This window comes from Pezoporus occidentalis, unplaced genomic scaffold (genome assembly GCF_034315485.1).
Source record: "Pezoporus occidentalis ecotype Australia unplaced genomic scaffold, CSIRO_AGI_Poc_V1 ctg32, whole genome shotgun sequence".
Classification (NCBI taxonomy): Eukaryota; Metazoa; Chordata; class Aves; order Psittaciformes; family Psittacidae; genus Pezoporus; species Pezoporus occidentalis.
Window position 1 is genome coordinate 3,929,628 of NW_026915158.1, and position 17,314 is coordinate 3,946,941.

A 17,314-nucleotide genomic window follows, 5' to 3' on the forward strand; every position below is an offset into this window, starting at 1 on the left:
GGTAGCTGGTGCAGTGCTGTGTTTTGACTTCCAGCCTGGGAACAGTGCTGGTGAAACCGATGTTTTCGGTTGTTGCTAAGTGATGTTTACCCTGACCAAGGACTTTGTGAGGCTCATGCTCTGCCAGGGAGGAGGGGAAGCCGTGGGGAAGCAGAGATGGGGCGCCTGACCCAGGCTAGCCAAGGAGGTATTCCATACCACAGCATGTCATGCCCGGGGTGGGGGGTTACTGGGAGTTACCCGGAAGGACACGGGCTTCTGGGTGGGACTCGTTTCTTCGCTGGTGGTATTGTATTCTCTTCCCTTGTTATTTTCTCTTATCATTGTTGTTGTTGGTAGTAGTGGTGGTGATTTGTGTTGTTCATTGGTTGCTGGACTGTTCTTGTCTCAACCCGTGGGAGTTGCACTCTTTTGATCCTCCTCCCCCCCCCGTTCCTCCAGGAGCAGGGAAGGGGAGAGCCCCAGTGGGGGGGCGGGCGGGCATCCTCGATTGCTGTCAGCCTGGCACCACTCACTGGGAGTGAGTGAACAAGTTGCCTGACTGGGTTTAAACCACGACAGTTCTTTTTGGCACTGAACGTGGGGCACGAAGGGTTTGAGCTGCTTCGGAAGTGATTGGCACTGAAGCACAGCTCCTCCTGGCACCCTGGTTGCCTGTGCTGGGCTGGATGTTCAAAGACAGGGTCTCCTCTACACATCATGCAACTGATGCTACATGGAGTAAATGGGCTGCACTAATTACACAATGAACTCGAATAGGAAATCTCAGTCGTCCAGGCATTCTGGAAGTCATCATGGACTGGCCAGAGGGCAAAGATTTCGGAATGTCACCAGAAGAGGAGGTGGTGTGTGCTGAAGAGGCCCCACCATATAATAAACTGTCAGAAAGTGAAAAGCAGTGTGCCTTGTTTACTGATGGGTCCTGCCGTACTGTGGGAAAGCATCGGAGATGGAAGGCAGCTGTATGGAGTCCTGGACGACAAGTTGCAGAAACTGCTGAAGGAGAGGGTGAATCGAGTCAGTTTGCTGAGGTGAAAGCCATCCAGCTGGCCCTGGACATTGCTGAACAAGAAAAGTGGCCAGTACTTTATCTCTATACTGACTCATGGATGGTGGCAAATGCCCTGTGGGGGTGGTTGAAGCAGTGGAAGCAGAGCAACTGGCAATGCAGAGGTAAACCCATCTGGGCTGCTGCACTGTGGAAAGATATTGCTGCCAGGGTGCAGAACCTGGTGGTGAAGGTACGTCATGTAGATGCCCATGTACCCAAGAGTCGGGCCACTGAGGAACACCAGAACAACCAACAAGTGGATAAAGCGGCTAAGATTGAAGTGGCTCAGATGGACTTAGATTGGCAACATAAAGGTGAATTATTTTTGGCCCAGTGGGCCCATGACACTTCAGGCCATCAGGGCAGAGATGCAACATACAGATGGGCCCGTGACCGAGGGGTGGACTTAACAATGGACACTATTGCCCAGGTTATTCATGAGTGTGAAACATGTGCTGCAATTAAACAAGCCAAGCGGTTAAAGCCTCTTTGGTATGGAGGACGATGGTTGAAGTATAAATATGGGGAGGCCTGGCAGATTGACTATATCACACTGCCACCAACCCGCCAAGGCAAGCGCCATGTGCTTACCATGGTGGAAGCAACCACCGGGTGGCTGGAAACATACGCTGTGCCCCATGCCACTGCCCGGAACACCATCCTGGGCCTTGAGAAACAGATTTTGTGGCGACACGGCACCCCAGAGAGAATTGAGTCAGACAAGGGGACTCATTTCCGGAATAACCTTATAGATATTTGGGCCAAAGAGCATGGCATTGAGTGGGTATATCACATCCCCTACCATGCACCAGCCTCTGGGAAAATCGAACGGTACAATGGGCTGTTAAAAACTACACTGAGAGCAATGGGTGGGGGAACTTTCAAGCATTGGGATACACGCTTACCAAAGGCCACCTGGTTGGTCAACACCAGAGGATCTCTCAACAGGGCTGGCCCAGCCCAGTCAGAACTTTTACATATTGTAGAGGGGGACAAAGTTCCCGTGGTGCATATGAAGAATTTGCTGGGGAAGACAGTCTGGGTTATTCCTGCTTCAGGTAAAGGCAAACCCACTCGTGGGATTGCTTTTGCTCAGGGACCTGGATATACTTGGCGGGTAATGCGTGAAGATGGGGAAGTCCGACGTATACCTCAAGGGGATTTGATTTTAGGGGAAAACAGCCAGTGAACTCAATTGTATGCTGTTGCCTGCTGTGTAATGCTTTTATAGCCCATCAACTAGATGTCTCCAGGTCACCAGCGACTGGCCCTGACTTCCCTCCAACCATCATCCCAACAGAGAATGAACTTTGATAGAACCGGATGAGTTCCGCAGTAAAGGAACGAACAGCAGCAGCAGGCAATGATCCAGTACTGCACACAGCCTTTCCTGCCCTGAAAGATTGTTACAAGAGATGGAACCTGACATCACGGACCGAATGGACTCTGCAGCATTATAGGGATTGGTCCATGCACTAAGAAAATGATCTTTTTCTCTTGGTCTGTGTGTACATGGATGTATATATGTGGGAGAGCGATGGTGTATTGAAAATGTGGGATCTGAGCATGATGTGAATGGTATGGAATAAGGGGTGGATAATGTCCTGGGTTCAGCAGTGGCAGTCATGTTTCTCCTTTGTGGTAGCTGGTGCAGTGCTGTGTTTTGACTTCCAGCCTGGGAACAGTGCTGGTGAAACAGATGTTTTCGGTTGTTGTTAAGTGATGTTTACCCTGACCAGGGACTTTGTGAGGCTCATGCTCTGCCAGGGAGGAGGGGAAGCCGGGAGGAAACAGAGACGGGGCGCCTGACCCAGGTTAGCCAAGGAGGTATTCCATACCACAGCATGTCATGCCCGGGGTGGGGGGTAACTGGGAGTTACCCGGAAGGACACGGGCTTCTGGGTGGGACTTGTTTCTTGGCCGGTGGTATCGTATTCTCTTCCCTTGTTATTTTCCCTTATCATTGTTGTTGTTGGTGGTAGGGGTGGTGATTTGTGTTGTACATTGGTTGCTGGACTGTTCTTGTCTCAACCCGTGGGAGTTGCATTTTTTTCGATCCTCCTCCCCGTTCCTCCAGGAGCGGGGAAGGGGAGAGCCCCGGTGGGGGGGGGGTGCGGGGCGGGTGGGCCTCGATTGCTGTCAGCCCGGCACCACTCACTGGGAGTGAGTGAACAAGTTGCCTGACTGGGTTTAAACCACAACAAACAGTGAGCCAGGAGAGTACTTAGCTAAACCTATGGTAATAATGACAGCTTAGTGTTGATAAGCTCTGTCTTTCTCTCATTTAGTTAGACAAACTAACACTGTTCCTTGCGGTTTTGAAGAGGAGAATGGTCTGTGGTTCTCATCTCTTTTTTTTTTTTTCTCTGATCACACTCTATGCTGTGACAGCCTTTATCTGTGATTGAACTGGGACTAGAATTTACTTTTTTATCTTGCCCATTCAGGTGTCTAGGTCTCTAGGGCAATCTAGTACTTTTTATGTACAACACTAACCAGAAAAAATCCTCACAGTTCAATTGAAGCCCATAATGTTATAAATTGTAATTCTGACTGAGATTTATTTCAGAACATTCACATTATGAAAGCCATTTCATAAAATGCATAGATGACTTTATTCTTAAAACTTCAGTACAAAAAGAAGCACTGTGGTCTCAGACTTTCCCTGCAGCTTTATGCCCTCAGTATACATAAATTTAAACTAAACCTAAATTTTATCTCAATATTTATTTTATTACCAATTGATGGGTCCATGGGCTGAAGTGCCATTTACAGCGCAGGGGTGCTTCATAATAGACTAATTTGCATAAGTACTAAATAATTTACATATATAAATTATATATCAAAATGTTCCCTAGAATCTATTCAATTCAATGATATTGTTGTTTTGTAGCCTTTAATACTGTTGAGTCTTTAATATTTAAATCCAGCACCTCTTCCAAAGCAAACCCACAGGAATTCTTTATTTTTTTTTATTTTTTTTTTTAAGAAATGTACTGTCCTTGTTATTAAGACAACAACTTGAACCTGATTTAACTGCACTGAGAGATATCAATGACTCCATCAGAAGTTTGGGCTCACAAAAAAGCTTCACACGAAGATTATCTAAATATTCAAAAAAGCATCAGTCATCCAGAGAATTGTAGTTGTTCAGAAGGATAATTAGGTGGGCATGAAGGTACTGCCTCAGTGATTCCAAGAGCCTTCTCTGTTCAATGAGCAATGAAAGCTTTACACTCAGATATATAAGTAAGAAAAGCAGGCAGCCAAAACAAAGGCCAGAATATTATCTCATCTAGGTTTACAAAACTTAAAAAATATCAGCAGAAAATCAAGTACAGCTGAGTGGATTAGAGAAGATCATCCAAGATTTTCCCAGTGGCTTTTGGAGTTAAGATTGGGTGGGTCTCAACAATATGCAGTATGAAGATTTAATTTGCCAACATAAACAGACAAATAAGAAATCTTTCTATCAGGTGATTAGGTACACTTCATATTAATGATGCATTGGAACTATAAAGCCAACTGTGTTTTTAAAGCTCTATTGAAAATTGTTTTATATATATAAAGTAGAACTATTTCTAGCCTTCACAATTAATCTGCTAAAACATTTGGTCAGAGTTGTCACAATGTCATTACCAAATCTATTTATTAATATGCGAGTCGAGACCAAAGAAGTTGCTTAACCATGCAGTATTTTTAAATGTGAAATTATAGGGATTTTTCTAATGATATGCAGCCTTCACTGTGGCTGTCCATGTATCCATTAGTCACTTTAGACTAGTTCTATAGTCAGTGGGTGAAAGTGTGCATTCAAATGGCACAATTTACCTTGCTATAATATGCACATCTCTCATACATCTGATGAATGGAATCCTGAGAGCCCTTGCTTTTGTACACTGATTGTAAGGGAAGTCCAGGGTGATTAGCCCACATGCAGTGAGTGATTTAGTACAATTGACTAAACATGATATCTGATGAATTTTAAGATTACTAAAGTTATTCAAACTGAATTCCACCCATGGACTAGTCTGAAAGTCCTTTGTCATGTCTGACAGCCCTTGTGGATGTCTGAGGCTTTATAGGATACATACAATATTACCATGTTCCTGTGAGTGATTCCAGCCTTAGATGCCCTCTTCAGGATGAGCACATATTTCTCCAGACTACATTATTAGCTGGACATATTCTGGTTGCCTAAACACAAGCAATCAGGGATGGCTTAGACTGCATGAGACATTGTCCATCCATTGTAACATGGGTCTACAGAAGATCTGCACTGTTTGATAGAAGGTGGAATATGGTACTTCATGCTATGCGTAAACTGAGCTGTAGATCCCATCCACTACTGTAAGACCTTTCACACCTGTCTCAGATGTGAACACCTGCTACATTTGGTTCTTAGATAGCTGCAGACTGGTACTGAATCCCATTTCCAATGTTACAGGGAATTAATTCAATTTCTAGTAAACTTGTAAATATAATTTGTCAGTTTAGTAAGCTTTTGTTTTTACAGATGTTACTCTGTCACGGGGTTAGAAAGCTGCGCTACCTGTTTGCTTTATTTTTGATCTGTGGATATACATAATATTTAATATTTTGCATTGTGTTTTGCATAGTCCCCAGCAAAGGAAAAGCACTGAAAAAAAAACTTTGCTTTAGAAATTTATCTTGCTAAAAATGCTACTAAATTTGAGTCTGATAGCAAAGTTTCTTTAAAACAGTACAAGAGCAGACAACAAATCAAGAGGAGTTGTGCAATACACATTATTTCATCTATCCTTACATACCTTTGGAGGGATTCAGTAGCTTGAACATAAGTGTCTAGTGCCGTTTGATATGCCCCAGGATACCTAAGACATCTGCATGGGGCTGACAGGTATGTCACAGGACTTACAAGAAACCCGTGTCCTCCTAGACGGGCAGCTGGAGACCAGGTGGGGTTGCCTGAGATGTCTCAAGTGGCAACAGATGCCAATGTTTAAGCAGTTGAATCTTGTTCTTTGTGTACAATAGAAGCCGGACCACAGTATGTGTTGCCTTGTCAGACACAATGCAACTAGCATGAAAGCTTTCTCTCTGACAGGAATCACCATCAATGATTTGTCTTTTAAACCATTCTTAATAAATTATTAAGAAATAAAACCTCATGCATTAAAGAAGCTTAGGGCTGGGTTCTGAGATAATATAAATTATTGCAGCTGCACTGACTTCTGCGAACTGACTCCTTTCTTTTAATCAGTTGAGGATCCAACTCCTAATAGAGCTTTTGCAGTTTTTTTACATTTCACATTCACTGGTATGGCGTTTTCTGGAGTCAAGAACATGTGCTGCTTGGCACAGTGCGTTGGGACACAGTTGCTGTCATTTGTTTGGCTTCAGATATTGTTCCTTCCCCAGGCAGCATTAGCGTGATTTGCAGTTGCTCTTTCCAGTCATGAAAAACAAAAACACCAAAAAATTACCTCTTTTTCTCTAATTGTGCATGAGAGTACATGTCCTTCAGCCATTGTATTATTTTTGGTAGCAATTGGGTCAGATTCCTGAGGGCCTGATCTTTCAGGAGCATGAGGGTGGTGGCTGTAGTACTTATTTCTGGGAATCACTCCTCTCACATCCAGGGAAAAGGTGGTTTGCCCCTTTCCAGAGAGTGTCCCATGGTGCAACCTTCCCTTTGGAAATTAATTTCTCCTACAGTATATGTGTTCTGAATGCAGCCTGCACCCCTTCTGATGAAAGACTGCAAAATTTGGGTCTAAAAATGTGCACCTATTAAAAAAAAATTACTGATTCTCCTATTTCTAGCTGCTAGATGAGCAGAATGTTTGGACTGAAGGGAATTTTTCCCACTGTTTGATTTTAGTTTTTTTTTATTAAAATACTGAAGTAGTCCTCAACTTTATAACTCCCAAATAATTCCCCAATTATGGCCTACATTGCTTCTGAGATAGAGCAGGTGGGATAACATGATGAAAAACCCAGGGATGAAATCCAGTCCATCTAATTTAGGCTGATAGGATAGGCACCTGCCTATCAGAAGCATATGCCTCTTCCTGCTGCAGCTCTAGAGAACTTGGGCATCATCACTATGCATTAAGAAGAAAAATTTGGGCATATTTTAGATGTTAAATTTAGTAGCAGCGGATTCCACCCTAAATCTGTAAAATCTTTTAAGCATCTGCTGTATTTCTTGCAAGGAAGAGCTGTTTGTGAGTGACAGGTTTCTTCATTGTCTTGTATAAATTGTCAGTACCTTTTGTAAAAAAATATACTCTGTAACAAGAACTATTTCCTTTCTTTTATCATTTTAGTCTTCAACAAGATATTGGTGGTTTAACCTCATTTTCTTGTAAATATAGGTAGCAATTCTTCGAGAGGTATATGCTTTTATTGTTATAAATGGATCAGGAAATGTATACACTGTAAATGTAAAACATTATTGTTACCTGTAGGAGAAAAAAATAATAATCATGTTTACTGAAATGACAGGCAATGGCAGCTGTCAAACCAAGCATGACAGTAGAGCAAAGATATCACATGAATTTGCCAAAAGCCTATTTGCATCAGCATTTAGAATTACAATTTTCTGCAGTATTTCACTATTTTAGGCCGAATAGCAATTTCAGTTTTGACCTATTACACAGTTACTTGCTTCTCTGCTCTCCACAAAAGGAGAATTGTCTTGACATAATATTTAGTTACTTTTCTGAAGAGAGCTTTGGTCTCAGTAATTGGTTCACATGTTAATGGGTGAAGGCTCAGACATGAGCTCCCTGAAATTTATATATGTGAGCTACAATTCAAGGTGAGCTAAATGCCACTTGTCCATGCATGGTGCACAGAAGATTTGGGTCTGCTGCTGTCATCAGGTCTCTAGCACGAGATGTAGTAACATTTCCTGGTGGAGGACTCCCACTCTGTTTCCAGCATATGGGTAAGGTGGAGCCTGCTACATTGATTTGAGGTTTTCCTAAGTGCTTGGTATGACTCACATGTTGTTATGATTTCCAGCCACCAAGGGAAAACAGTTGGCATGTTAGTCAGACATGCTGTGGTCTCCTGACCCAGAGAAGATACAAATGCACTTCCGTACTCAGTCTAGACTTATACCAAAACCTCTAGACACACTATTCTTTCCTCATTTGGTGTACTACACAAGACTGGGGCCATCAGATCTCCAGGAGAGATTTCACAGGTAGAAGACACTTTCCTCACTGCACAGCATACACATAATTTAGACCATGATGTAAAAAAGGAAAGAGAGTCAAGTCTAGCGAGGATTTCCATTGCTGTCCAGGGGAGTAAACCTGAGCTTACTGCCATTTTGCAGTGGTCAGTACAGCTGAGAGGAGCAGGGAAAGAAATCATGCCAGGAAAATTTATTAACTTTTCCCTGCAGAGAAACAAGGAAGCAGCAACTGAACCGTGACCGTCCTGTATTTTCCGGTAGTAAAGCAGTGACAAGGCCACAGCTCAAGTACAGCATTCAAGAGTCCAGCTTTTCTAAAAAAAATATATTTTTTTTTCCCCTCAGTTTTAGAACAGAAAAAAATGGGGGAGGGGAGAAGGATCTAATAGTAAATAAGTCTTCATAAGGTATTGGTGAAGTTGGATAGTTTCAGTGCAGAGAAAAGTAGTGCTTTATCCTAGATTTACTTCTAAGCATGCCGGTAATTGTTGAGAGAACAAGCCCTATCACAAATCTTCTTACCATGCAAAAAGGCGTTTGGACTTCACCAAAAAGTTTAAGCAAGGTTTACAAGTTAAATTAGTTATTTTTGTTGGCATTGTACTGCAGTGAAAAATTGTGGCCTTGTGAGGGTGAAGAGAGATGCCTGGCTCTAACAACTTATACTTCCTTGTTTCAATTCCCACATTGAATTATTTGCCATCCAAAAAAAGGGAGGTTACACTGTATTTGGATATGATTAGATTATGATTTACTCAATCATAGCCTGATTCTACATTAAGGTTTTCCTGATTGCATCGTAAGCTACTCATTGTGATGTATACATTTCTTTGTCCTGCATGTCAGATATTCTTCATTTCATAAAAAAAAAGGGTATATGAGAAAGGATACATTTACCTAGTAAGTGAAAACTAAAACTTGATGTGAGATGTTTTTGCATGAATCAGAGCAATTATTTTGTTTTCCTCTCTTTCTGCAAGTCATACTCTAGTTTTTTTTCTTTTTCTCTTTTCTTTTTCTATTTAGGAGGTTCTGTTCCTAATTTGAAGAACAATGTCTTATGATTACACAAGTTTAGTCTGAGTAAGAGAAACAGCTTCTTTAAATTCAACTGCAAACTGTATTTAAGTATCTATTGTTCATATCAACTGAAAATTGAAAAAACATGAACTGAAAAGAGATTAAAAATACACCAGAGACTTCTTCAATGAAAAGCTGATAAATACATAAGAACTGTAAAGAACATGAACCAAATGTCCAAAGATATGATACTAATCTGATTTTAAATTTATCTGATGAATTCTGGAAAAATGAGAAGCTCAAGCTTAATTCGGTGTTTACATCCTCAGCTTTATTTTCTAGTTTCTTTGTAATAGAATGACAATAATGAAACCTAGAAACACATGGACTTCTATATTAGAATGAGTTGCTGAAAAAAAAGAAAAATATTGTATATAAGCTCAGTTATGTTGTTTTTTTAAAATGTATTTGAAGTTACATGTACACAACAGTACTGTTAGAAAATAATTTTAGAAGTTGAGTGTATTTTTTCCTTTCACAACACAAGCATTTGCAAGAAAACCATTTCTTTTTGCAAGACAAGTGGACTGTTTGCCTCCAAAGCTGGGAGTCAATAATCTAAATAAAATAATTTTAGAAATTATATTTAATTATTTTGATTTACAGTGAAATTACACTTCTTTTAGGGATGAACTTGGCCTTTTAACACACCTAATGTGGTGAAGATGTATCTATGTCAACATTTGGAACTTATTCTGAATTATCAGAAATAAAAACAAATTAAAACTCTTTTTTTTCTAATAATTTGTATAGGTCCCTGAATACTGCAGGAATCTGTACTATGCATAGCTTAGGTACCCTTTTGTCTCCACCATAAAATCAACATATGCATATTCTTATATAGTAGTTGCAATGCTAAAATACACAAGTAAAGTGCTTGGAAACCAGTGGATAATATGATTCGAAATCCTTTCTCTCAAATAGAAGTTAAATAGAGTAATTCACTGGCTTTCACAGAGCTACATGAAAGAATAATTTATCATCAGATACTTAAATAAAGTTATTAATAGGCACTTTAAAAATTGCTTATCCATTTCAAAGTAAATAAACACTGAGTTTATTCATGCTGAGTGTAATTTAACTAAAAGTGACTGGAATTTGCTAGGCATGAAGGCAGTCTCCTACTGTCAAAAATGTTCTCTGATTTACTTTGTGAGTTGAATTTAAGTCAATGATCAAAACTTTACTTGATAGTTCATGGGCTAAACCAAGTGATGAAATAAAAGGTTATATAAGCAGCTCATTTAAGTCATAAAAAGCAACGGATTATTCTACACAGCTTTTAGTTACATAGATTTTGCATTTAACTGAAATGAAAGACTTAAACCTTAAAATGGTGAAGAATGTGTGCAGGAAGAAAAGATAAATATGAAATAAATGAGGCCCAAAATTTTCCAAATTTACATCTCTCTCTCTGAAACATTTCCACTGATCTGTTTGATTCTTTAATGGAAGTTTCCACAAGGCTAGCTTTTCTGAATAGTCTCGTATTTTTCCAACCACAGTTGCCAGATGCTTATCAAAGAGTTTCAAGCAGACCATATGCACACTAATCTCTCCCTGATAGTTTCTCTGGCAATTACCATTTCAGAGAGTCCTTGAGACAGACATCACACCTTCACCATGTTGCACATAACCACCAATGAACATATTCTCCATGTCCCTATATAATATTTGAACACATATATATTGAACACGTATATATTTGTCCTCTCTAGCATCCTGTGCCAGTGCGTTCCCTGACAGAGTCATGTTGTACATGAAGAGAAACTATGGGCTTCACAGCTTTTCAGACCTGCCGGTGGTTGTTGCATGTTCCCCTTAGCTGTGCACTGTTGTTAGAAGTGCAACATGCTGCTGTTTTCAAAGACAGATCATGGATTCAGGACAATGCTTGTAGATAACCTTTTCCAAAACAGCTAATTGAATTGTATCTCAGCTTCTTTCACAGTAAACTGGTACTGAGTAATATTTACTCACCTTACCAAAACAGCTTAAGATGTGCTGAGTTGTAAGGAAGATGGCTAAACACATGCATTTTTATGGTGTTTAGGAACATTTTTTTGATTTAATGAAGTTTGAAAATATTTCTGAAACTCAGTGTCTTTTTGTGGAAATGGAAGATGGCATAGTATGCATAATAATTAACACTTGGCATGATAACATTGTAAAAAGCATCAGTAATGAACTTGAGCAAGTCTTATCAGGAGAAAATAGCTTTAAAACCATCAAACAATATGTATGGTGTTAGCATAATGTTGAAAAGCTTTTGTTTCTCATAAATTTTTGAGGTGCAGTGCCTGCAAGTGGAGTTCATCAGCTAAGAGACGGGTTACTGAGCTCTGGCTAAGCATAGATTGAGCATGCAATATGTTGATGTGAGCTCATAAGTGACTTTCATTTACTAAACTGACACACAGTCTTCAGACTGTGGATACTTCTCTAAAATCCTGTGTAAGATGGATGACTTGCTTTCAGATTCACTTAGGCAAAGACGTTTGGCCATGTTTAATTTGCTAAAGTAATTTCCAGAAGAGTAGTTTCCTCCAATTGTCCATTAACATTAAGTGAGATTAAGGGAGCTATTGAATACTTATTCTTTTACTCAGGAGATCTCTATGCCTAGACAGCTTTCCTGATAATATTTATGAGAAGTCTTCTGATACACTTATACCTCATATGCTAAATATTTCAAATTCCTCCAAAGAGAGAAAGCAGGTGGCTTTGTACTCATTACAAGGAAATCTCATTTTGTTGTCCAGATTAGCTGTGGAACCAAAACAACATAAAATGTATGCCCATCTCCCTGATAAATGTTGACAGAACCCTCTTGCCAAAATACATCCATTTAAATCCAAAGTAGTATAACTAGTTTTGTTCATACAGCTTTTATTTACAGTGGGAAATTCTTCGCAATGATCTCTGACAAGTTACCAGACTATGATAAGTGATGGGTGAACTTCGAAAATACAGTTTAGTAAGGCAACTAAAATACTGCTTGTTTATCCAGACTTCGCAAAACCTCTTTAGTCAGAACATCTGATAAGATCTGGCATCCTCCTGAGATGTTCGGTACTTGCAAATTCTGGCTGAGTTGAGTATGGGAAATATTAAAGAGGTTTCTCTAATGTAGGTGGGATAGATTTGGGTGAAGGAAAATCAGGCTGGTGCCTAATTTATGACACTTTGTGTTATACATGATGTGTCTAGATCTTTTCAAAAACCACCAGAAAACAAACAATGATAATGGTTTGAACACAAAGAGTTAAGAATCCTGATGAAATTCTAAAAATTTTTTTGCAGCTTCTAGGCATTTTGGAGCATCTCTGCAGACTGATTTTGGTTAATTACCTTGCAATATTTGCTTCTATCTACAATTAATTACATTTCTACAAATACATGACTAAAAATGTATTTCCCTTCTTTTCTTTCTCTGCACCTACTGTTACAGTAAACATACCTGCTGCTTAAAGTGCTTGATTTTTCAGCCACTTGTTTCTGATATCCTGAGGGAGAGGACTGCAAGTGGGCAGGTCCAGGGCTGAAACAGATACGAAAGAGGTTGATAAGTACACCCGCACTCTGAGAAGGAGGTGCAGAGTGAGCAGCTGCATGTATGTCCCAGTACTCCTGGAGGACGCAACCTGGGGTACGGAATGTACCCAGAGCAGACTCCATTTCAAGAGTGCTGTGGATGGGCCAGAAAACAGGAAGAGCTTCCTGCTTCTGCCCAAAGTGGTGCCAAGATGTCTGGTATGTGGGAAAAATGAGTCAGACCTGTGCCTGCTGTTACACAATACCTATACACGATACCTGTGGTACAGGGAAGAGGACAGGCTGCACGAGGCAGCTCATCTCCGCAGAGCTGGCAGTCTGGTGGCTGCTACAGCTCAGTAGCATGGCTGTGCACATAAGCTCTTTCCAAACCTGTCCTAGCACACAGCTTCCTGGCAGTCCAGAAGAGCTTACCTTTGCATGTGGCTTGCCTAGGTGACTTGCTGCTGAGCCTTTCTTTGGAACCGCAGTGAGAAGCACTGCATCATCTTCCACATTCTCTGCCTGACAGAAAGACCAGACAGGCAGGTAGCGGGAGATTACTGGGAGTTCTATTCTGCCCAACTCCACTGAAGGAATTCCATGCCTGAAGGAAAAGGAGAGCCTTATCCTTCATTTTGCTACTTGTCTTAAGATGTTATGCAGCTTTCCAAGGAGGAAAATCAAAGGCAAGGTTTCTGCAGGGAACCTGGGAACTTAAAGTTGCTATGAGTAGTGGATTCTGGGTTTATTAAGTACTAATCACTCTCTTGTGTCAAATAGGTTGTTCTCAATCTTAAAAAAAAGGGCACCATCCCCTTCCTTCACCCCCTGCCTCCTTTTCTGTATTGAAATTTTATGAGAATTGCAGACTTTTTTCTCCTTTCCTGTGTATCAACTGTAAGTATTTGAATTTCAGAATCAGAGAATGGTTTGGGTTGGAAAGGACCCAAAGCTAGTTCCAGCCCCCTGCCATGGGCAGAGACACCTCCCACTAAACCATCTCACCCAAGACTCTGTCCAACCTGGCTTTGAACGCTGCCAAAGATGGAGCATTCACCGATTCTTTGGGCAACCTGTTCCAGTGCCTCACCACCTCAGAGTAAAGAACTTCTTCCTTATATCTAACCTAAATTTGTTTTATTCCAGAACGGATTTCCTGAATAATAATAAGTTTGGTGTGTGAACATGCTGGGGATGTTTCTAACCTCTGGTCTGCAAATTGCTAATAGATCCTTCTGCTAATGCTGGTTATATAAACATACATGCATTTATCCCCACTTTTCTGATATTTCAGACTCATTTGGATCTCAGAACTGGAAACAAATCTCACTAATTAGTCTTTTACTTTTTCCTGTAACAAAGTATGGGGTTTTTTTTTGGTTTTGTTTTGTTGTTTTTTTTTTTCCCCCACAGGTGATGTTGGTAAATGGCAAAAAAGCAGTTTATCTTATCACACTCACTTGTACTGATTATAAACCCATTACTAAAAACTAAAAGCCCCTATTCATAAAACCAAAGGGGAGGGGATGTTCCCCTCCCATAAAAATTCCAAGACGTTAAGAAATTTCCTGTTTCCATTCCAAAACTTTTCAAAATGTTTATATGAAAAATGAGAACAAATCACACCAGAGCAACTACTATTTGAATGGTCCAAGTGATTCCTAAGGAGACCTATGACCAAGTTCCTGTTCCTGCCTAGGAAGAGTAATTCTTTGTGTTAGATCTGCTGCAGTTTCATAGAGGAGTACCTCTAAAACTGGCTTTGAACCTCACTCATCTATATATCTCCTAAACAAAAATTTAAGACTAGATGTAATAGGTGTACAGAACGTATCAGAAAATTTTGGAGACCATAGCACAGGTATCTGTGGCATGATTCTGTTCTATTTCCTGCCAGTGCAAATGCATTGGCTTCGGGGGAATAAGCGTGCACATACTGTACCTCTATCAGGGTCTTTGTCTTCAGTTCCAGCAGACAGACTATATCAGATAAATACAAATGAATTATTACAAACTATTTCAAAGTTATAGGTCATTTGCTTTCCTGTTCTTCAGACAAAATGACGAATATTCCAAAAGAAAAAGAGAAGCTGAAGATATACTGCAAGATGGTTTATTTGAAAAGAAAAAGAAGAGCATCAGATACTAAAAGAAAACTCATTTTGTAATAGTCATTAAAGATTTTGAAAGAATGACACTTTCTAAAAAAGAAAGCTGGCTTGCTTTTCCATTTTATTCAGATAAACGTATCAAAATATGGATGAAAATTGAGCTCTAGGGAATGTGGTAAGGAGAGTGAAACCCTCAGAGCTGTGCTTTTTTTACTACTTCATGAAATGGAGAGGAATAGGCACTCTGAGGTCACTGTTCATCTGACCTGTTTCAGACACTGTTTGGAAAAGAATGAAGTGCCTGCTTCTTTCTGTTGACTATAACAGGAGCCTAGAGTAACTAATCAAGATGTAGACATCTGGATTGTTATTATTTGATGAGGCAAACCTTCACCATTAGAAATGCTTTAGTTAAGTTTAGTTGTTCAGGTTAGAAAGTGCTCTCTCATGCTTCAGAAGTGTTAGAAAATACAGCAGGGCCATAATTAATAATCTAAAACATGCTGACTTCTGAAACATGATGCCCTAATCACTGTGGAATTTGAATTATCTATAAATGTTGTCTTTTCATGCTCAACTTGAATTCATTAAGATTACTTCTGAGTTATGTTTGTTACTGGTGTGTAAGAAGGGAGCTGTGGAAAGATTTGATCTTAAAAAGCAGCTTTTCTTCAGATGTATATTGACCAACTTCTGTTGACTGCTGTAAAGCTGAAGGAATTGACATTCTGTTTCTGTTGGCTCAGCCAAGAAATGGATATCCTGAGTTACTATGGAAATTAAGAAACTTCAGGATTGTTGATGTTTTTTTTGGTTTTCTTTTTCTTTTTTTTTTTTTCTGGAGAAAATAATGGTTCAAAATTGAGTAATTGAACTATTATAGTAATTTTACCAAAAAAAAAAAAAATCCTGATATTTACCATTCTGTGAGATTAACTGCTTTCCCATGCAAAGTAATGGTACCGATATTAAGGGAATGAACTTTCAGAGTATCTAAGCTCAATCCTGTGAACACTTATGCACATCAAACTTGATTGTTCTTGCTGACAGAATTATATAATGAGTAGATGAAAGGAATGCAGCAGAGGTCATATGTTTGGAATTCAGCACAGCATATGTTCTTGTGCTTCATGACATATTACAATGGAAAGTTATTTACAGTTTGGCTGTAAAAGAAATTGTAGTTTATATGAATTAGATATCATTCTTTAAATAGTCTTTACCTTGCCTCATGGGATTCCCTCTTTTCTATTGTTTTCATTTGTACATTTGCACAAATTACTGAGCGTGGTTTCTGGAGTTTAGACCTCATACTTTGATGTATCAGTAATTTTCTGTTGGGTAGAGAGCAAGAGAACAAGATTAATATTTTCCTATTGTCTAAGAAGAATTAGGAGATTCTTAAGACTCCCAAAGATCTAGTCAGTTTACAGATCAAAAATGATAATATTGCTTGCTGTTGTGGAAATGCCAAGATCATGCGGGAAAATGAATATTTCTGATTCTGGTTCATCTATCTGTAAATGCTTCTTTCACTCTTGAAAACAGGTAGTTCTTCAGAATTTGAATTATCTCTTAAAAATACTCAGTATGATTTATTTTTTTTTGTATTTTTCTATTCCAATGAAAAAAAAATTAAAAGGCTAAAAAAATGTTGGTATTGCTAAATGCAGTTTTCTTTCTTATTTTCTTGTCTTACATTTCTTTGGATTTCTTTGAAAAAAAATTATTGAAAGATCAGAGAATTTAAAATGAAACACTATGAACTTAATGAAAATTACTCCAAGTAAAAATTTTCAATCCATTTACTATTTCAATAGTATTTGAGGTTTGAATTTATTTACAGCCTATGGGATCACACATTGTACAGTTGTCTATATTTGAACAGAAGAGCACGATCTTAACTTTACTGAGTCAGACCAAGGTCCACCAAGTCCACTGTCCTTATCAACAAATAGCGTATAAATGATGCCTAAGGATGAACCCGAGACCAAAACTGATATGTATTTGTTATAGTTTTTAAAAATGTCCTCTCATCCTTTCTTAGTGATTTATGGCTCTTGGAGTTCCTTAGAAAGAGGTAATGCTTTCCTGTTCAAAATTGTATCTATCTCCAACTCACCACAGCATTAGATGCCTATGAGTCAATGGAGATCACTAATTATGCAGTGAAAGTTTAAAGAATTAGGATCTTATTTTTCAGTGTTTTCTCCATCAGAAAGTTCAGATAACAATGTCTGAAAAATGGTTATTAATTTCTTAAAAGAGCTAACATTTGTTTTCATCTGGGTAAATATTTTTATTCTCATGTATAGCTATTTCCATGTCATGAAAAAAATCCTTTAG

The 17,314-nt window shown here is 39.3% G+C and overlaps 1 protein-coding gene across 1 annotated transcript in view; it reads left to right on the top strand.

The window, feature by feature from the left end:
- Positions 1-605: 605 nt before the first annotated feature.
- Positions 606-17,314, top strand: part of LOC134168695 (uncharacterized) — a 278,672-nt gene continuing 261,963 nt past the window's right edge. The window contains exon 1 of the mRNA XM_062628683.1: positions 606-2,014. Coding sequence (XP_062484667.1) covers positions 795-2,014 — 1,220 coding nt within the window. The 5' untranslated portion in view covers positions 606-794. The remainder of the gene's footprint in view (positions 2,015-17,314) is intronic.